Source organism: Aquarana catesbeiana, linkage group LG04 (assembly GCF_042186555.1).
Source record: "Aquarana catesbeiana isolate 2022-GZ linkage group LG04, ASM4218655v1, whole genome shotgun sequence".
Lineage (NCBI taxonomy): Eukaryota > Metazoa > Chordata > Amphibia > Anura > Ranidae > Aquarana > Aquarana catesbeiana.
Genome location: NC_133327.1, coordinates 60007943 through 60033516, shown reverse-complemented (window position 1 = coordinate 60033516; position 25574 = coordinate 60007943). Strand labels below are relative to the sequence as shown.

The 25574-nt window shown below is 42.9% G+C and overlaps 1 protein-coding gene across 1 annotated transcript in view; it reads left to right on the top strand.

The window, feature by feature from the left end:
- The window catches only part of LOC141141378 (aminopeptidase NAALADL1-like), a 79843-nt gene that overhangs the window by 7884 nt on the left and 46385 nt on the right, over window positions 1-25574 (top strand). Inside the window, exons 3-6 of the mRNA XM_073629040.1 lie at window positions 6781-6902; window positions 8079-8198; window positions 11802-11991; window positions 19327-19420. Coding sequence (XP_073485141.1) covers window positions 6781-6902; window positions 8079-8198; window positions 11802-11991; window positions 19327-19420 — 526 coding nt within the window. The remainder of the gene's footprint in view (window positions 1-6780; window positions 6903-8078; window positions 8199-11801; window positions 11992-19326; window positions 19421-25574) is intronic.

Sequence of the window (25574 nt, the reverse complement as noted above, 5' to 3'; positions counted from 1 at the left end):
AGCCTATTGCATTAGGGTGTGCACCCCAAAGCTCATATGTGTGCATATACTGTATTTATAGGGCAGTAGGGCAATGGACAGTGTCGGTAGAGCAGTGGACGGTGTCAGAAGGGCAGAGATTGGTGTCAGTAGTTTATTTTTTATATATCTTTTATTATTACTTTTTTACAATTTTATAATTTTTTACAAAAAATTTTTTACAATTTTTTATTACTTTTTTTTTACAATTTTTTTAGGAGCTCCATTGGGGGCTTTGGTGAAATATCATGGGTCTAAACAGACCCCTGATGTCTCACTTTTGAGACAGAGAAAGGGACTAAGGACAGATAGTCCCCAGTCCCTTTCTCTGCATCCAAGCAGCAGGGGAAATGTGCCCAGCACAGGGTGATTAGGGTGTGCCCAGGCACACCCGGCACACCCTGTGCGCACGCCTATGGGGCCATGATAGAATGCCATGGGGGCATGGCCCAGATGCCCTGCACTTATAGTATGTCCTCAGTCTTCTGTGTAGAATGATGCTGGGCATCATACCACCTAGAAGACTGAGGACATCTTGTGTCAGAGAAAAGGTACTACAGTACACAATGCTTGAAGCGGGATTCCAGCCAGGAAATTTTTTTTTTAAAAGTCAGCAGCTACAAACACTGTAGCTGCTGACTTTAAATAAGTACACTTACCTGTCCTGAGTGCCCGCGATGTCGGCCACCCGAGACTGACCTGTCCCTCGGCTCTCGGGTCCCGGCACTGCCATCCTAACTAAGGGAAACAAGCAGTGGAGTCTTGCGGCTTCATTGCCAGTTTCCTACTGCGCATGTGCAAGCGGCGCTCTGTGAATGGCCCAGTGGTTTTCTGGGAACACACACAGTTCCCAGAAGGCAACGGGGCCACTCACCGAGGAGCAGGACACGCCGTGGAATAGGAAGAGGCAGATTAGGAAGAATGCCTAGCAACAAGGGTTCAGGTAAGTTTAAAAAACATTTTTTTTTCAATTTTTTTTTTTTTTTTTTTTACGATTTTTCATGCTATTTTTTATTTTAGGGTGGCACTCCACTTTAACCACTGAAGGACCAGCCGCCATCATTATACTGCGGCAGGTTGGCTCTCCTGGGCAAATCACCGTTTTCACCCATCCAAGGACTTCAGAAGGCGTCGGAGGGGTACACAGTCAACCTTCGTAAGATCGCAGAGAGCTAAGACTCCTGCTGCTCCCCAAGATAGCCAGAAGCCCTTTTAATGCCAGGCTTGCCCAGGACCACTGCCAAAAAACGGCGGATTCAGTCCACAGTGGCGCAAGACCATTACTGGCTGTTCAAACGGCAGCCTCCAGAACTACCTCAAGAGGCTGAATCAATTTATCCGGATAGACTCAAGATGGAGTCTCTCCATACCATAATCCAGTTTATTCAACCTGGAGGATTTCAGTGCACTTGAAATATGCCTCCCAGCATGTCCTTCAGTCATACCAGCAGTTCCTCAGATTTGTGTTGAGGGACAGGCATTACCAGAGCCAGCTGGAACCTACACTAAATATGGTCTACCTAGGAGCCCAATTCAATACTCAGGTGGCCACAGTTTCTTTGCCACCTCAGAAACTCACCAAAATCAGGGAAGTTCCAACAGGCATTGGCTGCACCAGTGATGTCAGCATCCCAGTGCATAAGTCCTCTCGGGACGATGGCTTCATGTATTCCGATGATCCCCTGGGCTCACTGGAAACTCAGAGTTTTCCAACAAGGCTTCCTGATTCAGTGGAAAAGTTTGTCTAGTCCAGCCAATCAGAATCACCAGCCGGCGGCACCAGAGTCTCTGGTGGTGGACAAAACAAATGCTAAATGGCATAGTCCATTAGGGCCGCAGCCATGGATCATTGTTACCACATATGCCAGAGCAGCAGGGTGGGGTGAATCCTGCGAACAACTCAAGATCAAGGGCAGAGGGGAATTTCCCACTCAGGGCATAGTTTTCAATATAATATGTACAAAATAATTCTGCGCTGCCAGGGAGGAAACAAGCAGCTAACACAACCAACAAGATATAAACAATAGAAAAAACAAGATAAGTGTAGCGCTATGAAATTATGAAAGAGTCCACTGTAGGAAACATTAAACCAGCAGTTCAAGATATAATTGACAAAGAAGAGTCCTCCTTAGGAATAGAATGAGGAATCTTCAGGAACCAGACACTTCAAATATGTAAACCATCTGGAATGAGAACATGCACAACACCACCAAAAGTGAGGAGGCTTACCAGAATCGATGGACCCAACGGGGCGTACACCGAGTAGGGTCAGATAGGCTTAGGTGGTGAGTGGCTGCAGGTGGCCCGGAAGGGCGATGTTGATGGAATAGTTCACACGTTGCTGTGTCCCTTAAATCGATGCCAGAACCGGGGGGTGTGGAACAAATGACACGTTGGTTGTGTCCCTCAGAGCGATATTAAAAACCAGAAGATAGCAGTAGCAAATGGAAAAAAAGAAGGAATGGCCACATAGTGTAAATCCGTATAAAATTGAACATTTTTTAAAATTGATATACACTCACATGTAGATGCGTAAAAAACAGCGCTGTAGAGAAGTGGCGACAGTGGGGTCCTAACCGACGCGTTTCGTCTTCATAGACATCGTCTGGGGGGTTTCCCCCACTGTAGCCACCAAGGTATATATGGGGGGGTACATCAAAATTCATGAGAATCAGCTCCACGAATGTTAAAAGCGTCACTTCCGGTGTCGAGGCAAGATGGCCGACCGGAAGTGAGGAAAGGAAAGAATGGCATAAAAGGCAAATTTGTTGACTAACATAGTTGCACTAATGTCCGGGAGGTGCAATGTGTAAACCGAATAGATAATGTAAGAATTAATAAGAGTGTGTACGACGCAGCAGTGCGCGCGCGCATCCGAGTGAAATGATAGATACATCGCATGCGCGGGAGGCGCATGCGTAGTGAGAGAATATCTTAGTGACAACAGTGAGGGGGCGGAACCACGAATGCAGAGGTGGTAAAAACATCTTCCAGCCAAACAAAGTGACGTGTCCAGTGCGTACATGAAGGGAAGGATACAATCCTCCCACAGGGCAGGCAAATGCCAGGAGGTCGGACGTATGACGGCTTAGTGACAGCAGTGAGGGAGCGGAACCAAGGCTACAAAGGCGATGACAACATTCACCAGCCAAACAGTGTCAAGATCGTGCATAAAGGGAAAGATGCGATCCTCCCACGGGGGCGGGCAGATGCGGGGACGTATGGCGGCACAACATAATAAAACATACAACCCGGAAATGTAAACAGTAACACGGATGTGCATAAAGTGACCCCAGTAGGGGAAAAAAACAAGTATATATACAAAAATGAGTGATGGAGATAGATACATAAATAAAGTGCAATGACGGCGTCAAACATATGGCAATAAATGTGAGACCCGGATAACAAATAAAACATATCTGTCGCCACAAAAATGTGACTAGCAATATTAAGTGCTAAATAAGATAAATGAAAAATAAATAAAATTGGATATGTAAAAAAATATAGTATAATATTACTCAATGAGAAAATATTGCTCAATGAATAAACATTATATAAATACCTACTCATGGAGCGGACTCACATAGTGATATACATACAATATTCACCAAATACGTATACAATAAGTAACAGGTATATATATATATATATATATATATATATATATATATATATATATATATGCAACAGATACATGTATATAGATTTTAGTATTGAGGACTAAATTAAAATACACATATGGCCATAAATAAAATGAAAAAGGAGAGAGAAACACAGCTAAAACAGAAAAAAAGAAGAAAAAAGGTCAGGCTTTATTAATAAAGGCGTTGACGTCTACTTCAACATTGATACCTAATGGGAAAAGAGTACGGAGCTCATGGATCCAGAAGGTCTCTAGACGAGACACACCCCTGGTCATGGCACCACCCTTCCAAGGGGGGACATATCTATCTATCACCACAAATCGTGTCCCCTCAATGACACGATTGTGGTGTAGCTTGTAGTGTCGGGGGACAGTGTGTTTAGTGTCCCCGCTTTTGATAAGCGCGATATGTTCCGCTACTCTTATGGCAAAAGAACGGATGGTATGGTCCACATATTGTTTCCCACAATGGCATGTGATTAAGTACACAATGTAACTGGTGGTGCAAGTACAAAATTGCTTGATCGAATATGTTTTGTGGGTGACTGATGATGTGAAGGACACAGTTTTCCTCCTGATACATTTTTTACATGAATAGAATCCTTCCATCTCATGGAAGAGAGGTTGGCGTATGGGAGGGTTAATGATGTTCGGAGCAATTTTGCTCTGTAAGGTGGGGGCTCCCTTAAAAATAGTTTTCAATATTCTGGAACTTCAAGCATCATTCATGGTGTTGGCCACCTTGCTGCCTCACATGCAGGGTCGCCCAGTCCTGCTCCATCTGGACAACAGGGCAGCAGTGTCCTACATACAGCGACAAGGCGGGACGCACAGCCAATCCCACTGGAGAGAGGTGGAACCAATCATGACATTGGCACAACAATATCTCCCAGATTTGAGGGCCATATATCTTCCAGGCTGTCAGAACTTGGAAGCAGATTGCTTATCCTGATAATTCATGGCCCCCAACAAATTGTCCCTTCACCCCAAAGTGTTCAAACAGATCATCCACGAGTGGGGGTGTCCGCAAGATGGATATTTTTGCCTCATCAACCATCTGCAAGGTGAGCCGGTTCCTCTTACGCTACCCTCATCCATTAGCGGAGGGGACAGATGTCTTCACCCATCCTTGGGTTGGGCAACTGGCCTATGCCTTCCCTCTAATTTCTTTAATCCTGAAACTCCTGAGAACATTGTCAGAATTTGACAGTCATCACAGTATTTCCTTACTGGCCTCACAGACCATGGGTCTTTCTGGCAATGGATCTCAGCGTGTGCACACCGATCACTCTGTCAGTGACTCCTCATCTCCTGTCTGAAGGAGATACCCTACATCCGCAACCATCACCTTAGCAGCCTGGAGATTTAAGGCAGGGGTTACAAGAGTTAGGATGTTCTCCAAACGGTATTAGAACTTTACAGAGTTCCAGAAAGGGGTCAACCGATGCTATTTGCTCCAGAATATGGAATAGGTTTATGAGCTTTGCAGTTGGACGTCAGTTTGACCCTAGTGACCCAAATGTATCTCAAATCCTGTCTTGCCTGCAATCCGGATTGGATTTGGGTCTCAGTTCGCTTAAGGTGCATATTTCAGCCATCTTGGCTTTTACCCAAAAGAAATGGGCAGCAAACCTGCTGGTGGAGCACTTAATGAGAGTGGTACTTAGACTACCCCCTCCCAAGAGAAATAGGTTCCCTCAATGGGACCTGGCAGTAGTCCTCAATTTTCTAGCAAATCCTCCTTGTACTCTGACAGAAGACTGTTCATTATGGGATATCACCTTTAAAAATGCCTTTCCTATTAGCCATAACTTCAAGGGGAAGGGTGTCGGAACTCCAATAATTGGGGGCAGCAGAACCTTATTCCTTGTTCTTCCCAGACAGGGTTGTGCTGAGACCATTGGATCATTTTGTCCCAAAAGTGGCATCAATTTTTCATCTCTCCAGTGAATGGGTGCTTCCAGCCTTCCCAGCAGAATCAGATGCTGATCTGCACAAGTTGGATATTCCAAAAGTCCTCAAAGCCTATCTCCAGGCTACTTCTACATTCAGATTTTTTCATCATGAAAATTTAAAGGTAAAGAGGCCTCGGCCAGAACCATCTAGGCTTGGATAGTAAAAAATATTCACAGGGCATATAGAGCGGCCGGGAAGGATCCTCCAGATGTGGTTAGAGCTCACTCAACCAGGGCGATGTCGTCTTCTTGGGCGGCACGGGCAGGATTGTCTCTGGAGACATTCTGCAAAGAGGCTAGATGGTCACCACATCATACGTTCTTAAAACACTACAAGGTGGATCCTGGATAGTAAAAAATATTCACAGGGCATATAGAGTGGCCAGGAAGGATCCTCCAGATGTGGTTAGAGCTCACTCAACCAGGGTGATGTCGTCTTCTTGGGCGGCAGGGGCAGGATTGTCTCTGGAGACATTCTGCAAAGAGGCTAGCTGGTCATCACATCATACGTTCTTAAAACACTACAGGGTGGATCAAGCAGCTCTTACTACAGTAGAGTTTGGGAGGAAAACCATCCAAGCTTTTATGTCTATTGTCAAAGACTAAGTTTGTAGCATTAAACCCTCCCTCTCAAAAGCTCATTACGTATCATATGTATGCTGCCATGTTTGGCATCAGGAAAATGGAAAAGTGTATCAAATACTTACCGTAATTTTCCTTTCCCGACACTAATACATGGCAGCATACGAACCCTCCCTCTGATCTTTGTGCTTTATACGGAGAATGGGGGAGGTAGCTCTTAGTCAGACTTTTGTAGAGCTAAACATGTCCTGTGGGTGGATATATGGGCGGAGCTATATCATATGTATGCTGCCATGTATTGGTGTCAGGAAAGGAAAATTACGTTAAATATTTGATACAATTTTCCATTTGTTTTGTTTTGGAAAGAGTGGAGAGGGATTAGAACACCTGTCAGTTTTTATTGCTGTCTGTGTCCCCATTAAGGAGATTTAACCTCTCTAATTGTGCTGTTTACTATTATCATTGAATGTGAAAAGTAAAAGAAAATCCAAAAATTTTGGGTTGTCCCCAGAACAGTAATAGAGGCAAAATGTTCGAATAGGGCCTCAACTTCGAAATGTAACTCTGCCATGTTGTTCACAGTGACCCCGGATGGTAACAACCAGTTTACTGCTAATCATACAGAGGATCAGCTCACAGAAGACCAGAAGGATCCAACCATTCTTCGGCCGTTTCTTGCTTATGCTCCCAATGGATCTGTCAAGGTAATGAGACTTTGTATTGAGCAATGCTATGAATAGAATGTATAAAACCCTAGGAGGGACCATAGATCTAGCACCGATGCTGCAGCTGTTCCAAGTTGGCTCTAAGACCGAGAACTGAGCAATCACATGACTGCTTATCACTCAGCTCTCTGTCTGCTGGGAGAGGAGAGCAGTGACTGTAAGTCATTGCTCTCCGCTCTGCTCCTCAAGCACTCACTGGAGCACCGGGCAGGGGAAGAGGAGGGCACAGCTGGCTCTGGCTCTCAGAGGAGCCTCACTGAGAGGTGAAGCCAGCTGTCAATCAGGTAGCTGGGTGTATTTAGACAATATTATCAGAATCCTTCCAGAGCCTGGAGCATTTCTGCCATATCAGCTGACTCTGGGTGACAGAACAGCAAAAGTAAGTGCAATCTTGTGCCTCACAAGAGAAGCATGGCCAAAAAAAAGCTTTCACCACTGCTTCATATGTGGATAACAGCTACACTCCTTATCACGTGTCCTCACACAGACTTCTATTGCAGGGAGGGAGTGTATCCAACCAGGTCTGTTACTGAGTACTGATTATTGAGTGCACTGGGTCTAGCTCTGCTTCCTATAGTACTGCGCCACCATATTCAGACACACTGCATACCTCCTGTAACAGGAAGGTGGAGGTAATACTGTAGCAGAGTGCCTATGTACTCACCATGCTCAGGTGCAGGCACAGGCCACTTTGACTCCATTTTTGCACCCAGGGAGTATAAATTCCTCTGCTTCCCTTTCTTCATCAGCTCAGAATGGCACATCTGATAAGGCAGATGTAGCTGGGCCAGAGATCTGCAGCCAGGTGGGAGGCTCTTCACTCTCAGAATGGGTGTGCAGCATTTTCAAAGGACCCAGCTACTGTGGACCAATTGCTATCAGAGTACTGCAGTTTTAGTGGGGTGCCCATCCTGTGTTATTCAGCCTGGAATCCTTCCAGCTGCTCATTTGTGTTACTGGAGCTACCCTGGACTTCACTGGGTGGGATGCTGTCTATGAGGAAACCCACACATATGCCAAACTAACCAATAGGATTTAGACAATTTTTACTTGCAGTTTAGAAAATAGGAAATCATATACCCTATAGCTCCTATGTTTTTATTTATCTGCATGATTATATCACGGTGTATACTTTCTTCCGTCTCTCTTCTATAGGGGAAATTGGTTTTTGCCAATGAAGGGAAAGTAAGTGATTACCAGTACCTGGCTAACCATATAAACCTGACTGGCACCATTGCTATTGTGCGCTATGGAGGAACAGGAAGAGTAAACAAGGTGGGGTATTTCCTAAATTAAATTATAATTTACAATACAAAAAAGAGTAAACCTATGTGAATGTAAGAAATGTGTACAGGTACTGTATGTTTATTTTGATAGAAAATCCTCAGCATTAGGGAGGCAGGCTAGGGGTAGTCCATTTTTTAACCTTTCATCAAGAGATCTAAAAATTGGGGTTGGATTCCGCTGTAGTCCCAGGTGATGTGCTCACAGCTGCCCCGGATTCCACTGTAAACCATTGTTGTCCAACCAAACCCTTTTTGTGGCCAAAGTAGGCAGCAAGGTCCTAGAGAAAGGGAGAATAGGCCCAAAAAACATTGGCATGGCACAAGGGCAGAGGTAGGGGGGCTCAACAACCTGCCAAGCCACAGTGACTCGTGTCTCCTAGTGGGAGGAAGATTGAGGGCTTTTCTCCCACAGTGGGGAGCAATCACCTCAAATCCATTCATCCTGGACCTAGTGACCAATGGGTACAGGCTGGAATTTTCCTGCCAGCCACCAGAGCGATTGTTAATCACCTTCCCTCCCCAAGATAGTGTAAAAGCGAAGGCCCTGGGTCTCCAAATTGGAGATTTGTTAGATCAAAGGGTTCTGATCCCGGTTGCCTGGTCAGATCAGGGCAAGGGATTTTATTCCCATATATTTGTCATCAGAAAGCCATCAGGAAAATATCAGCTTATCCTGAACCTCCAGTCTCTAAACCGTTCGATCAGTTACAAGCACTTTCGTATGGAGACGGTGTTCTCAATCAAAAGCCTGCTTTACCCAAACTGCTTCATGGCAACTTTGAATTTGAGGGATGCCTATCTGCACATCCCTATCCATCCAGCCTTCCAAAGATTCTTGAGACTAGCAGTCAAGATGGGAACAGAGATTCGGCACTTCAATTTCAAGCCCTCCACAAGGTCAGCCTTACAGACCAATCAGTTGGTCTCGTTGAGAGGTTTCAAGAACAGTGGGTCTGATGACCTCTTTCCCGCAGTGCCATGGGCAAGATTTCATCAATCCCCATTACAGCTGTTTCTACTTATGAACTTGGTCGGAGACACAAGTTCCCTGGAATCAAGGGTCTTGTTACCCTCCAGGGTAAAAAGAAGCTTGTGGTGGTGGACACACCTGTACCTAACAAGAGGTCTACCATGGTCCATTCCTATATCCCAGAGGATCACAAAGGATGCGAGTTCATGGGGATGGGGAGCCCACCTCAGCAATACAATGGCACAGGGAGAATGGTCCTCAAGGGAAAACAGAGCTTCATTAAATCAGAGAGCTACTAGTGGTTCAGAGAGCCTTGCAGGCATTTCAGATGGAAATCAGGGGTCACAATCTCCAGATTCTATCCGACAATATCACTACGGTTGCGTACCTCAACAAATGGAGGTACAAGAAGTCGGCTACTTCAATCTATCGCCCAGGAGATTTTAACATGGGCAGAAGGGAATCTAGCCTCAATTACAGCAGTGCACCTGAAGGGGACACAAAACTGTCTGGCAGATTATCTCAGTCGCTACCGAGTATGTCGAGACAATTGGTCCCTTCATCCCGAAATCTTTGCGAGTCTCACCGACAGATGGGAATGTCCCGAAGTAGACCTGTTTGCAGATTAGAACAATCGCAAGACAGAGGAGTTTTCTCTGAACCCAGCAGATCGATCATTGGGGATCGATGCTCTGGCGAATTTGTGGCCATTCGGCCTATGTTACGCCTTCCCACCGATCAGGCTAAATCCGGAAGTCCTCTGGAAGTTTCTTCTAGAAGAAACAGATCTTATCCTAATAGCCCCTTTCTGGCCCAAGAGGCCATGGTTTCCCTGTTTCAAACTCTGGTCTCAGAGCCTCCACTGATGCCCCGTACACACGAGCGGAAATTCCACCAGCAAAAGTCTGATGAGAGCTTTTGGTCCGAAAATGCGACCGTGTGTATGCTCCATCGGACTTTTGCTGGTGGAATTCCAGCCAGCAAAAGATTGAGAGCATGTTCTCAATTTTCCGGTCGGAAAAAGTTCAGATCGGAAATTCCGATCGTCTGTAGCAATTCCGACGCGCAAAATTCCTATACGTGCTTGGAAAAAATTCGATGCATGCTCGAAAGCATTGAACTTTATTTTCTCGGCTTGTTGTAGTGTTGTACGTCAACGCGTTCTTGACGGTCGAAAGTTCAGCAAACTTTTGTGTGACCGTGTGTATGCAAGCCAAGCTTGAGCAGAATTCTGTCGGAAAAACCATCCAAGATTTTTACGACAGAAATTCTGCTCGTGTGTACGCGGCATCAGTCTTCCGAAGAGAGAAGACTTATTATCGCAAGGTCCAGTGTCGCACCCACAGGTGGTTTCCTTAACCTTGACAGCCTGGTATCTTAAACAGACAAAGTAGTCATGACACTGGTAAATTGCAGAAAACCAGTCACTAGAGCCATATATTCCAAGGTTTGGAAGAAATTTAACTCATGGTTATCTGAAAATCAAATCAAATTTTCCTTCAATTTTGGAATCTTTTCAAGAGGGTGTCAACAAAGGTCTTTCAGTTAGTACCTTAAAGGTACAGGCGGCAGCTATCAGTGTTTTTCTCCAATTTTCTCTCTTGGAAAATCCCACTATAGCTAGATTCTTCAAATCACTTTCTAGGTCCAAGCCAGTAGTAGTTAGAAGTTGTCCAACCTGGGCCTGTCCCTGGTGCTTCAAACTCTGGTAGAATTCCCTTTTAAGCCCCTAGAGCAGTTGTCATCAACCCTGTCCTCAGGGTCCCCAGGTTTGCAAGATAACTGAAATAAATCACAGGTGATATAATTTGCTGCTCAGTGATTGCAGTATTCTTGTCTGCATCTGCTCAAGGTAATACATAAAACCTGGCCTGTTAGTGGGCCCTGAGGACAGGGTTGATGACCACTGCCCTAGAGGATATTTCAGTTAAGTTACTTACCTTAAAATCTATTTTTCTTGTGGCAATTACCTCGTAAGGTAAGTGAGTTACAGGCCCTATCAGTGAGGGAGCCTTTCCTCACAATTTTAAGGAAGACGTCGGATGCCTGTGCAGCATCCTTTTTTGGCCCTCTCCATCAGTACAGTGGTCACATTAGCTGAGTGAGGGAGAGAAACAGAGAGAGAGAGAAACTCTGGAATACTAGTCAGTACCAGTGTCCAAAGGTGAATTTGCTTTGAAAGAATAAATCATCTCTAACATTGGGTGTCCTATGTGTGTGTATATTACTGATTTGTGTAAAACTATTAGTTTAGGTTTTTTTTTATTTTAGAATGGGGTGGCTCAAGATTGAGCATTATTTTGAAGGGTGCCTTGAATGAAAAAGGTTGAGAAACAATGGTGTTGATTAACTAAAGGCAAATAGACTGTGCAATTGCTTCAGGGCTTAGTAAATGGGGTAAAGCTTCACTTTGCAAAGAATAGCCAATCACATGCAAGAAAAAATAAAAAACAGCATTGTTGCTTGGACATGATTGGATGATAGAAGTCAGCAGGGCTTCTGCTCATTTACTAAGCTCTGGAATAACTGCACTTTGCCTTTAGTAAATCAACCCCAATGTCTCAGTGTATGTGTCGTTATGTATACAGAATACTTGCTAATGTCGTCATGTATGTGTTTTAGGCAATTAATGCTGCCAAATTTGGAGTGATCGGTGTAATAATCTACACTGACCCAAAAGATATAAATGATGGATTGTCAAAGCCTTCAGATACATACCCTAATTCCTGGTATATGCCACCTTCTGGAGTAGAGCGAGGATCATTCAAAGAGAATTTTGGTGATCAGCTCACCCCGTACTATCCAGCTAAAGGTAATAACTGAAGCATCAGTATGGGACAAAAAGAGGAAGGGCATGCCCTCGCTTTGTATGTTTTTGTGTACTGTGGGGTTGATTTACTAAAACTCATATGCTGCCTACTTATTATTCCCCATATCCTCATCTTTTATTATTCTCCATGTCCTGTTTGGTTGTTATTCCCCATATCCCACTCTATTATTATCCTCAATGCCCTACTCTCTGAATATTGCTTATGTGCTGTTTTTCTTTTATTCCTCTATATGCTGCTCTCCTGTTCCCCATGTCCTGATCTCTTATTATTTCTTCTTCTCACTCTGTTTTATTCCACATAGCCTGCTGTGTTATTATTCCCTCTAGCCTGCTCTCTTATTATTCCTTATGTAGTGCAGACACCAGTCGGGCCCTGCTGATTGGCTCCAGGCTCTCTTCCCATTCGGGTATACAGGCAGCCAGGAACACTGCAGCTCATAAAGCCCCACAACACAATGACCAGGCGGGGGGGGGGGAGATGGGGGGGGTCTTTTGTGCCTTATTGCTTGTTGAACTTGGTTGGGGTGCATGGTGGGCTTTGGGATAGTCCAAATTTAGTACACAAATAGCCAGAGGACGCTGTGTCACTCTGTCTACTCTCTACAGGCCAACTTCTCCTCTTGCCAGACACTAGGGGAGCAGACACTTCTGGGACCCCAGCAATAGAAAGGGCTCAATACAGCGCACTGCAGCAAGGGGTTAAAACAGTGGATGCCTCCGTCCAATACCAGAACCTTCTCCTGTGAATCTCCAGGCCAGATCCTCAATGAATCCCCCTTGATCCAGCTCCAACTATTTCCAGCAAATAGGCCTATCGAGCTGGAACCTCAATGAGCTCCTGCAGACTTCGGCCCAGAATGGCAGCAGCCCTTCAGGCTGGGATCTTCTCCTGGACAAGAACTCTGCTGTTTCAGGCCCCAAACTATCTATGCCTTCCTTGGCCACCTACTGAGCATTTTCCCCCAGGGATTGCCTGAGACCACATAAATATTCAGGCCAAGGGTCTGCCTCTTCCAGCCCACTACATTCGAGAAGGCAGAGAGAAGTATTTGAGCCTGCAGCCAGTAGGACAAAGAGCAGCCAAAAATTAGACACTGCTCCAATGTTTACAGAGGAGCCAAAAAAAAAGGTTTACCCGAGCCTCTCCAGCATCATATTCAAGGAGGGTGCTCCACTAATGTCCAGCTTTCTTATTATTACGATATGCTGCTTTCTTCTTCCCCCTATCCTACTCTCTTATTACTCTTTATGCCAACTCTCTTTTATTCCTCATTTCCTGCTCTCTTATTATTCCCCATAGCCTGTTCTTTTATTATCTTCAATATTTTGCTGTTATTGTTTAATAATATTGTGTTCTTTTGCTGCTCTCTTATTATTCTCTACATCCAGCTCAGTTATTATTCCCTATATACTGCTCACTAATTATTTCCATATCATGCTCTCATAATAATCCCTATGTCCTGCTCTTATTATTCTCCATATCCAAAGTTCTTATTGTTCCCCATGTCCTGTTTTCTTGTTCTAAATATACTGCTCTAATACTGTTCCTAAGTTTTGCTCTTATTGCCACGTCCTTCTCTCTGATCCCCACATTCAGCTTTTTATTATAATAATATTCCACGCAGCTTGTTTTCTTATATTACACATTTTATTATTCTTCATCTCCTGCTTTATGTGGTTCCCATATCCTGCTATTTTATTATTTACCATATTGTGCTCTTATTATTCCATGTATTCTACACTCTTATTGTATCCTATAGCCTGCTGTCTTATTATTTTCTTTAACTTGCTCTTATTCCCAATTCCTTGCTCTCTTAATATTTCCCATCTCGTACTCTCCTATTATTTCAAATGTCCTCCTTTGTTAATTCCCATATCCCACTATCTTATTACCATGCCCTGAACTCTTATTGTTCCATATGTCCTTATTTCAACACACAGTATCTTGCTTTCTTATTATTTTATTATTGCACATATTCTGCTCAAGTATTATTTACCAAGTCACACTCTTATTATTCTTCAAATGTTGTTATTACTGTAGTGCTCTTTTTTCATTCCATACACCCTGTTCTCTTGTTTTTTCCATATCTTACCCTACTATTGTTCATTCTATCTTGCTATTTTATCGCACTGGAATCCTACTTGCCTTGCTTTGCACATTATCCATTACATCTATTACCATTTCTCCTATTATAAACCCTGTATTGTCCCAGTGGTATTCATCATTGATTGCTCTCTTGCCTTGTTATCTTCAATTAGAGTCCTTTGTGACCTGCTCACCTATTTTTTCATGTCCCGTCCTTCTCATTTTAATACATTTACAATGTCCTGCTCTCTAGTCAAGTTACTTATATTAGAATCCTATACAGTGCCTTGAAAAAGTATTCATACCCCTTGACATTTTCCATATTTTGTCATGTTACAACCAAAAATGTATTTGTATTTTATTGGGATTTTATGCGATAGTTTAACACAAAGTGGCACATGATTGTGAAGTGGAAGGAAAATGTATAAATGGTTTTCCAATTTTTTTACAAATAAATATGTAGCATCCTCTAGTGCGCTAGGAGTGATAGTACAGTTTTGTAAGAGTAGGTAAATTTCCAGGCTTGGCTGGCGGCCAAGCCTGGATGTGTCTTGATCTGGGTTGGGAGTGGCTCAGAGTAGTGCTGGGTGACTTACAGGTGGCATCACCAGGAGATGGAGAGGGGAGGTGGAGCCACCTGGGGTGTTCTGAAGAGCCCTGACCAATCCCCAATCTGGATGACATGGAGCAGGCCTCCTTAAATACTCAAGGTCAGCCCAGCTGGGGAGGAATTAATCAAGTGGAAAATGGAGATAGAGTGTGTTAGGCTGTCAGGGCCTTGGAGGGAGCTCCCCAGTCTAGGGGGGGGGTTGACCTTGGGCCTGGGCTTGGGTGTAGACTGGACCCTCTTACAACCCGCAGAGGTGTCCTGACCAGGAGGCATAGGAGCAGCAAGAGAGGACAGTGGGAGAACACTGCCGGGCAGGAGTTCCATAGAGGCAGCCAAGTGGGCTGGTGAGTGTTCACACAGTTGGGAGGACTGGAACGCACTCAGATGCAGCAGTCTGGGATGGATGCAGAGCCAGTCTGGAGGATTGTGGTGGCATGGACAGTGGAAAGGGGCAGCTGCAGCCAGGAGGGCTGGCAGTGACTGAATAGGTGGTACTAGGAGCAGTAGCCACAGGGACAGCAAGCACTGGAACTTTCTATTCTTGCTACACCATAGGGCCCCAAGGTCTCTGCCTGCAAAGGGCATCTGCTTTAGGTCTGGCTGAGCCAGTGTCAAGCCTACAGTGCTGAGCTTATTACTGATGTTCAGATAAAGGAACACCTGGGTAGCAGTGATCATAACATGATTTCATTTGATGTTAGCTGTAAACAAGAGATACATACGGGAAAGATAAAAACACTTAACTTCAAGAGAGCAAATTTTCCAAGGATGAGGGCTGCTCTCCAGGACTTAGACTGGGAGGGAATATTAGCATCGATAAACACAGAACAGAAATGGGAATTCTTCAAAAAGACTGTTTGGGACCTCACTGCAAAGTATATTCCCATGGGCAATAAGTTTAAAAGGCTAAAAATAAAACCTATGTGGCTCACGGTCAAAGTTAGAAAAGCTATAAACAATAAGAAAAGAGCTTTTAAAAAATATAATGAATGAAGGAACACTAGTGTCATTTAAATGCTACAAAGAATTTAACAGAATATGTAAAAAGGAAATCAAGGATGCAAAAATTCAAAATGAACGACAGATCGCAAAAAATAGTAGGACAAACCCCCAAAAATTCTTCAAATATATTAATAGTAAAAAGGTCAGGTCTGAGCATGTAGGCCCTTTACAAAATAATCTAGAGTGGGTGACTGGGGACAAGGAGAAGGCTAATTTATTAAATACTTTCTTAAGCTCTGTGTATACAAAAGAGCATGGGGGAGCTCATGTCCATAATGGGGGTGGTATTGACACAGCCCCGAATGATCCACAATGGCTCAAAAGTGATATGGTCCAGAAATATTTAGACAGAATAAAGGTGGATAAAGCACCTGGACCTGATGGCATCCACCCACGGATCCTAAAAGAATTGAGCTCTGTAATTTCAAAGCCATTGTATCTAATTTTTAGGGACTCATTAATGACGGGAATAGTACCACTGGATTGGCGCAGGGCGAACGTGGTGCCTATATTTAAAAAGGGATCAAAGTCTTTACCAAGTAACTATAGATCTGTTAGTTTAACTTTTATAGTCGGGAAGATACTGGAGCATTTAATAAAAGACCACATAGACGAGTTCTTGCTGGAAAAAAAAATTTTAAGCAACAGACAGCATGGATTCATGAAAGACAGAAGTTGTCAGACAAACCTGATTTCTTTTTATGAAGAGGTAAGTAAAACCTTGGACAGAGGGGTGGCTGTGGATGTGGTATACTTGGATTTTGCAAAAGCGTTCGATACAGTTCCGCACACACGGCTCATGTGTAAGTTAAAGTCTACAGGCTTGGAAATATAAGTTTGTAAATGGATAGAAAACTGGCTAAAAGACAGAATTCAGAGAGTAGTGGTTAATGATTCTTACTCTGAATGGTCAAAGGTTATCAGTGGTGTACCCCAAGGTTCAGTGCTGGGACCCTTACTCTTTAATATCTTTATAAATGATATTGGGTCTAGGATCAAAAGTAACATTTCTGTCTTTGCAGATGACACCAAGCTATGCAGTGGAATAACGTCCTTACAGGATGTCTCCAATTTACAAGCTGACCTCAATGCACTGTCTAATTGGGCGACTATGTGGCAGATGAGGTTTAATGTTGAGAAGTGTAAAGTTATGCACTTGGGGGCTAAGAATATGCATGCATCATACATACTAGGGGGAGTACAACTGGGGGAATCCGTAGTGGAGAAGGATCTGGGGGTTTTGGTAGATCATAAGCTCAATAATAGCATGCAATGCCAAGCTGCGGTTTCCAAAGCGAGCAAAGTCCTTTCTTGTATTAAGAGAGGTATGGACTCTAGAGAGAGAGATATCATTTTGCCCCTGTTCAAATCATTAGTAAGACCTCATCTGGAATATGCAGTTCAGTTTTGGGCACCAGTTCTCAAAAAGGATATCAGGGAACTGGAGAAAGTGCAGAGAAGGGCAACCAAACTGATAAGAGGCATGGAGGAGCTCAGCTATGAGGAAAGATTAGAGGAACTGAATTTATTCACTCTTGAGAAGAGGAGAATAAGGGGGGATATGATCAACATGTTCAAATTTATAAGGGGTCCATATAGTGAACTTGGTGTTGAGTTATTCACTTTACGGTCATCACAGAGGACAAGGGGGCACTCTTTACGACTGGAGGAAAAGAGATTTCATCTCCAAATATGGAAAGGTTTCTTCACAGTAAGAGCTGTGAAAATGTGGAATAGACTCCCTCCAGAGGTGGTTCTGGCCAGCTCAGTAGATTGCTTTAAGAAAGGCCTGGATACTTTCCTAAATGTACATAAAATAAATGGGTACTAGCATTTATAGGTAAAGTTGATCCAGGGAAAATGCCTCTTGGGGGATCAGGAAGGACTTTTTTCCCCTGCTGTAGCAAATTGGAGCATGCTCTGCTGGGGTTTTTTGCCTTCCTCTGGATCAACTGTGGGTATAGAATGGGGTCTATTGGATTGTACGATATATTTTTTTTTTTTTATGGTTGAACTGGATGGACTTGTGTCTTTTTTCAACCTGACTAACTATGTAGCTGGTCCGGGAAGTGCAAGCAAGTGATGTGCAGGAGGAGAAGAGGAGACTGTATATACTGAGATGTATATAGTTGGTCCCAATTTTGACTGTCAATTATCTGGGCATCTCATAAGTCTCCTATCTAAGTTAAATTCCACTCAATAAAATACAAAAAAACAAGTGCAAGGACTGCTTTCATGTCTCTGGATGCTTGAAAAGTGTGTGCCTGGCTGGGCAGGGTGACAGATGGACTACTACACTCAGCAGCCCCTACAAATATGTGAAAAGTGTGGCGTGAATTTGTATTCAGCCCTCCTGGGTCAATACTTTGTAGAACCATCTTTCTCTGCAATTACAGCTGCAAGTCTTTTTGGGTATGTCTCTACCAGCTTTGCAAATCTAGAGTGACATTTTTGCTCATTCTTCTTTGCAAAATAGCTCAAGCTCTGTCAGATTCCCCGTCCCTGTTGAAGAAAAGCATCCCCACAACATGATGCTGCCACAACCATGTTTCACAGTGGGGCTGGTATGTTCAGGGTGATGTGCAGTGTAGTTTACTGCCACACATAGAGTTTTTTTTTTTTTTTTGCTTTTAGGCCAAATAGTTCAATGTTGGTCTCATCTGACCAGAGCACCTTCTTCCACATGTCTGCTGTGTCCCCCACATAGCTTCTCGCAAATTGCAAACAGAACTTCTTATGGCTTTCTTTCAACAATGGCTTTCTTCTTGCCGCTCTTCCATAAAGATTTATGGAAGATTTTATGCCAGATTTGTGGAGTGCACAACTAATAGTTGTCCTGTGGACAGATTCTCCCTCCTGAGCTGTGGATATCTGCAGCTCCTCCAGAGTTACCATGGGCCTCTTGACTGCTTCTTATTGATGCTCTCCTTGCCCGGCCTGTAAGTTTAGGTGGATGGTCATGTCTTGGTGGGTTTGCTGTTGTGCCATATTCTTTCCATTTTCAGATAATGGATTGAACAGTGCTCCATGAGATGTTCAAAGCTTGGGAAATATTTTAATAATCTAACCCTGCTTTAAATCTCTCGAAAACTTTATCTCTGATCTGTCTGGTGTGTTCCTTGGCCTTCATGATGCTGTTTGTTCATTAAGGTTCTCTAACAAACCTCTGAGGGCTTCATAGAACAGCTGTATTTATACTGAAAGTAAGTTACACACAGGTGGACTCTATTTACTAATTAGGTGATTTCTGAGGGCCATTGGTTCCACTAGATTTTAGTTAGGGATATCAAAGTAAAGGGGGCTGGATACAAATACACGCCATACTTTTCAGATATTTATTTGTAAAAAAATTTGAAAACTATTTTTCTTTCACTTCACAATTATGTGCCACTTTGTGTTGGTCTATCACATAAAATCCCAATAAAATACATTGACGTTTTTGGTTGAACCAAGACAAAATGTGGAAAATTTCAAAGGGTATGAATACTTTTTCAAGGGACTGTATGCTGTGCTAATTTCTCAAATCCCCTTATTCTTTGTTGCAGTTTGTGCTTATGGATTTCTGCTAACATTGCCCCCATTCTACCAGGATATTGACTTTGCTTTACTTATTTTGCAGAGTTCACCTATAGAATTCCTGAATCTGAGATCAAAGGTATCTCTCACATACCAGCACAGCCCATAGGTTTCCAGGATGCTCAAGCATTAATATGGTAACTAACTTAAATCCTCTAAATAAATGTATTTTTTAAAATAAAGATAGGATTAAGCAGCTGAATGAAATCCTCCCTAGCTCGCATACGTTTCTTGGCAAGATTATTCTGACAAATGGCTGGATGGCACATTGCAAGTTGACTTGGGTCAATTTGTGTTCCCTAAATATTAGTCCTCTAACTTAAAACTCATAAAAAATCCTGAAGCCTGACCAGAAAACTCCCAGAGCTTTGGGAGGTACGTAAATAGCCTAAAACTATAGAAAGAGCATTATTAACTTTAGTCAAATCTGCACAGTTTGTTTTGATCTACAGGTGACCCTTACCTGCATAGGCAGATTTTTCGGTAAAGTTAAATGAAACCTTTAGCCTCTACATGCCAGTCAATCCTACCAAAGCAGCAGTATAAGATCACCTCCTGTAATCAGCAGCATATCGCAGATCTCAACCAGAGACAGTACTCTGATGAACCAGGGTTGTTTACAGAAAGTGGAGTTTAACAATTAGTGGCATATGTACCCACATATTCAAAATCATAAATTCTCCCTATTGTGCAAGATTACTAGTCTAATGCCGTGTACACACAAGTGGATTTTCTGTCACAAAAATCTTGGATGGTTTTCCGACGGAATTCCGCTCAAACTTGGCTTGCATACACACGGTCACACAAAAGTTCGCTGAACTTTTGACTGTCAAGAATGCGGTGACGTACAACACTACGACGAGCCGAGAAAATGAAGTTCAATGCTTCCGAGCATGCGTCGAATTGTTTACTAGTATGCGTAGGAATTTTGCGCGTCAGAGTTGCTACAGACGATCGGAATTTCCAATCTGAACTTTTTCCGACCGAAAAATTAAAAACATGCTCTCAATCTTTTGCTGGCTGGAATTCGGCCAGCAAAAGTCCGATGGAGCATACAGACGGTCGCATTTTCCGACCAAAAGCTCTCATTAGTCTTTTGCTGGCCCAATTTTCAATCGTGTGTACGCGGCATTAGCGGGTGGTTGGGTCCATCAGACCAATTATGGAATGTGAAGCCATGCAGAGTGGCAGATCTAGGGGTACATAGATAAGACAGAAGTTGTGCTTGGTCACACTGCACATGGTTATATAGTCTTAAGCATGCCATACACTAGCAGCTTTTCAAACTAACGCTTGTACAGAAATTTTCAGCACATTTGATGACTTAATGAATGTCAAAGCGCTTGAAAATATTATTTGCTTTTACCATCTGATTTTGGAATGAATGTAATTTCCAGAATGAAAATCCTATTCACTGTTAGAAAAGTCTTCTCAAGCAAATTTCTATCCTTCTCCTTTGAATTTTCTCGTCACTGTGGTCAAAAATGAACATTGATTTGACCCCCCTAAGGAGTAGAAAATTGAGAAAATGTTGGCCAGAGTGGATTGTAAATGGGTAAGAATATAGATCTTTTTTATACAGTTAGTCAGAATAGTTAGGAGGAGAGGGAGGGAACATTTTTAAGAAAAATTAGTTAGGGGTTTCTTCCACCTTAAATCTATTTTGAGGAGGAACTAAATTATGGAAGCTGTGTCAGAGGGCAATCAAGTAATTATCAGTATTGTCGTGGTCTGATCTTCTACCCTTTACTAGCTTACCACTAGCTTACCATGCCATGTTTTTCATAGTGTTTCTGTGTGGAGATGGCCATCTTGGTATAAGCAGGGCTTTGCTTTCTTGTCTGATCCTCCAGCAAGGATAACAGAGAGCAACGCCCTCATGGCTAACAGAGGACGGAGTTAGAATTTAGACTTGGGAAACTTAACATTAACCACTTAAGCCCCGGACCATTTGGCTGCCCAAAGACCAGAGCACTTTTTGCGATTCGGCACTGCGGCGCTTTAACTGACAATTGCGCGGTCATGCGACGTGGTTCTCAAACAAAATTGACGTCCTTTTTTTCCTACAAATAGAGCTTTCTTTTGGTGGTATTTGATCACCTCTGTGATTTTTATTTTTTGCGCTAAAAAACAAAATAAGAGCGACAATTTTGAAAAAAACGCATTATTTTTTACTTTTTGCTATAATAAATATCCCCCAAAAATATATCAAAAATCATTTTTTTTCCTCAGTTTAGGCCGATACGTATTCTTCTACATATTTTTGGTAAAAAAAAATCGCAATAAGCGTTTATTGATTGGTTTGCGCAAAAGTTATAGCGTTTACAAATAGTTTTATGGCATTTTTATTAATAATTTTTTTTTTACTAGTTTTGGCGGCGATCAGCGATTTTTATTGTGACTGCGACATTTTGGCAGACACATCGGACATTTTTGACACATTTTTGGGACCATTGTCATTTATACAGCAATCAGTGCTATAAAAATGCATTGATTCCTGTGTAAATGACACTGGCAGTGAAGGGGTTAACCACTAGGGGGCGGGGAGGGGTTAGGTCAGTACTAGGGAGGTGTTTCTAACTGTAGGGGGGTTGGGCTGTGTGTGTCAGTTCACTGATCTCTGCTCCCGATGACAGGGAGCAGAGATCGAGTGACACTGTCACTAGGCAGAACGGGGAGATGCTGTTTACATCAGCATCTCCCCGTTCCTGCTCTCCGTGAGACGATCGCGGGTATCCCCGCGGCGATCGAGTCCGCGGGACCCGCGACCCGACTCACGGAGCTCCCGGCGCGCGCCGCCAGCGCCGCGCACACGATGGCACGGCGGGGAATTCAAAAGGAATACGCCCTTTTGCCCAGCCGTGCCATTCTGCCGACGTAAATAGTCGTGCGCCGGTCGGGAAGTGGTTAATAAATCACCAGGACCAGATGGCTTGCACCCGAGGGTACTTGGGGAACTCAGGCAAGTAATTGCCAGACCATTGTTCCTAATTTTTACTGACAGTCTACTGACTGGAATGGTAACAGCAGATTGGGGAAAAGCCAATGTAGCACCAGTATTTAAAAAGGGCACAAAATACATCCCTGGGAATTTCAGACCAGTTAGCCTAACATCAAGAGTATGCAAGCTCTTGGAGGGGATAAGGGACTATATACAAGATTTTAGTATCGAGGACAGTATCGAGGACAGTATCATTAGCAGTAATCAAGAGAAATTAATTAGGGATAGATGGCGCTACCTTATCCGGGTACCTTGATTTATAATTTTATAAGCCTCAAAGAAATCAGGGAAAGAAATATAATAAATGCACCCCTTTATCCTTCATTAGATACTGGATTTAAATGTCCAGCGTTACCTGAATGGACTATACTAGCAGGTCAGTCTCATACCTACATGCAGGTGTACACCGTGTGGCTAATCCTCATAAATTAATTAAGTGACAACTTGTACAAATCAATAGTGACAATCCAATCAAAAGATAAAATTAATTGAGGTAAATAAAGTTGAATAAAACACCACGGAAAAAACTTATATTGATCCCCAAATGTGTCCAAATGTGCTTATAAGCATAAAGGTGAATTGAATAGTCCCAGCATTAAGCATTTAGTCCAGGACTCCACATTAGATAATATAAAACTGGTGAAAAATTAATGAAAAAATTGATGAAAAACTTAATGGAAAAAATTAATAAGAAAGATATATATAATGTGTAAAAATTAGTGTATCAAAGTCCAGTAGCAGGAAGTGAAAACGTCTGTGATAGGTGACTTTCGTGAACACCGCTGATCAAATCCAGTGACTTGCGGTGCTCCCCCTCAAAGATCCCCACTCACCAGCTCCCTACACCCCTGCAGGGGTAATAGGCATGTAGTAATAGGCAGCAGTAAGATGTGTATGGGTCCTCAGGGTCCTCCTCTCCAGCTGTAAGGTATCCTTCAGTATATCCTCATATAGAAGAAACAGGGCTCCATAGTGTGATTCATTTTAAATAGTTTATTTATCTATCACAACAGCATAAAAAATAGCCAAATAAAATAAATAAAAGTTTAAAAACCGGGCAGACTAGTCACACAGCGTGTAAGCTGTTTCGTATGGAGATTGCAGGGCGTCTAGAACCATCAGCTGCACGGCGTGCGTGGTGGACCCTGAGGACCCATACACATCTTACTGCTGCCTATTACTACATGCCTATTACCCCTGCAGGGGTGTAGGGAGCTGGTGAGTGGGGATCTTTGAGGGGGAGCACCGCAAATCACTGGATTTGATCAGCTGTGTTCACGAAAGTCACCTATCACAGACGTTTTCACTTCCTGCTACTGGACTTTGATACACTAATTTTTACACATTATATATATCTTTCTTATTAATTTTTTCCATTAAGTTTTTCATCAATTTTTTCATTAATTTTTCACCAGTTTTATATTATCTAATGTGGAGTCCTGGACTATATGCTTAATGCTGGGACTATTCAATTCACCTTTATGCTTATAAGCACATTTGGACACATTTGGGGATCAATATAAGTTTTTTCCGTGGTGTTTTATTCAACTTTATTTACCTCAATTAATTTTATCTTTTGATTGGATTGTCACTATTGATTTGTACAAGTTGTCACTTAATTAATTTATGAGGATTAGCCACACGGTGTACACCTGCATGTAGGTATGAGACTGACCTGCTAGTATAGTCCATTCAGGTAACGCTGGACATTTAAATCCAGTATCTAATGAAGGATAAAGGGGTGCATTTATTATATTTCTTTCCCTGATTTCTTTGAGGCTTATTAAATTATAAATCAAGGTACCCGGATAAGGTAGCGCCATCTATACCTAATTAATTTCTCTTTATTATTTATCTCACTCCTTCGGGGGTAAGTGCAAGGGGAGGCTGCAGGCCTTCAGGTCCGTGAGCGCGGAAACCCTTCCCTTAATATTAGCAGTAATCAGCATGGATTCATGAAGAATCGTTCTTGCCAAACCAATCCATTAACCTTCTATGAGGAGGTGAGTTGCCATCTAGATGAAGGCCCGTAGATGTGGTGTATCTGAATTTTGCAAAAGCATTTCACACAGTTCCCCATAAACGTTTACTGTACAAAATAAGGTCCGTTGGCATGGACCATAGGGTGAGTACATGGATTGAAAACTGGCTACAAGGGCGAGTTCAGAGGGTGGTGATAAATGGGGAATACTCAGAATGGTCAGGGGTGGGTAGTGGGGTCCCACAGGGTTCTGTACCGGGACCAATCCTATTTTATTTGTTCATAAATGACCTGGCGGATCTGGTAAACAGTTCAATCTCTGTATTTGAGGATGATACTAAGCTAAGCAGGGCAATAACTTCTCCGCAGGATGTGGAAACCTTGCAAGAAGCTTTGAACAAATTAATGGGGTGGACAACTACATGGCAAATGAGGTTTAATGTAGAAAAATGTAAAATAATGCATTTGGGTGGCAAAAATGGCATGCCAAGCTGCTGCTAACAAAGCAAACAGAATATTGGCATGCATTAAAAAAGGAATTAACTCCAGGGATAAAGTGATAATTCTCCCACTCTACAAGACTCTGGTCCAGCTGCACCTGGAGTATGCTGTCAAGTTCTGGGCACTAGTCCTCAGGAAAGATGTACTGGAAATGGAGCGAGTACAAAGAAGGGCAACAAAGCTAATAAAGGGTCTGGAGGAAATTAGTTATGAAGAAAGGTTTGCGAGGACTGAACTTATTCTCTTTGGAGAGGAGACGCTTGAGAGGCGATATGATTTCAATTTACAAATACTGTACTGGTGACCCCACAATAGGGATAAAACTTTTTTTGCGGAAGGGAGTTTAACAAGACATGTAGCCACTCATTAAAAATTATAAGAAAAGAGGTTTAACCATTAACTACGTAGAGGGTTCTTTACTGTAAGAGCAGCAAGGATGTAGAATTCCCTTCCACAGGCGGTGGTCTCAGCGGGGGGCATCAATAGTTTCAAAAAACTATTAGATAAGCACCTGAACGACCACAACATACAGGGATATACAAGGTAATACTGACACATAACCACACGCATAGGTTGGACTTGTGTCTTTTTTCAACCTCACCTACTATGTAACTATGTAACACACTACTGATAAAAAAACAAATCTCACTTCAAATTTCCTGCAAATCTTTACTTTCCGAGTCTTGTTTCACTTTCAAACGTGCCTTGTGACATCCGTACCTGTTTTTTTTTGGGGGGGGGTTCTGCACTTACAAACCAGGGCTTCCTGGATCTGGACCCATGTTGGATCCATGGGCGGCCGACTGAA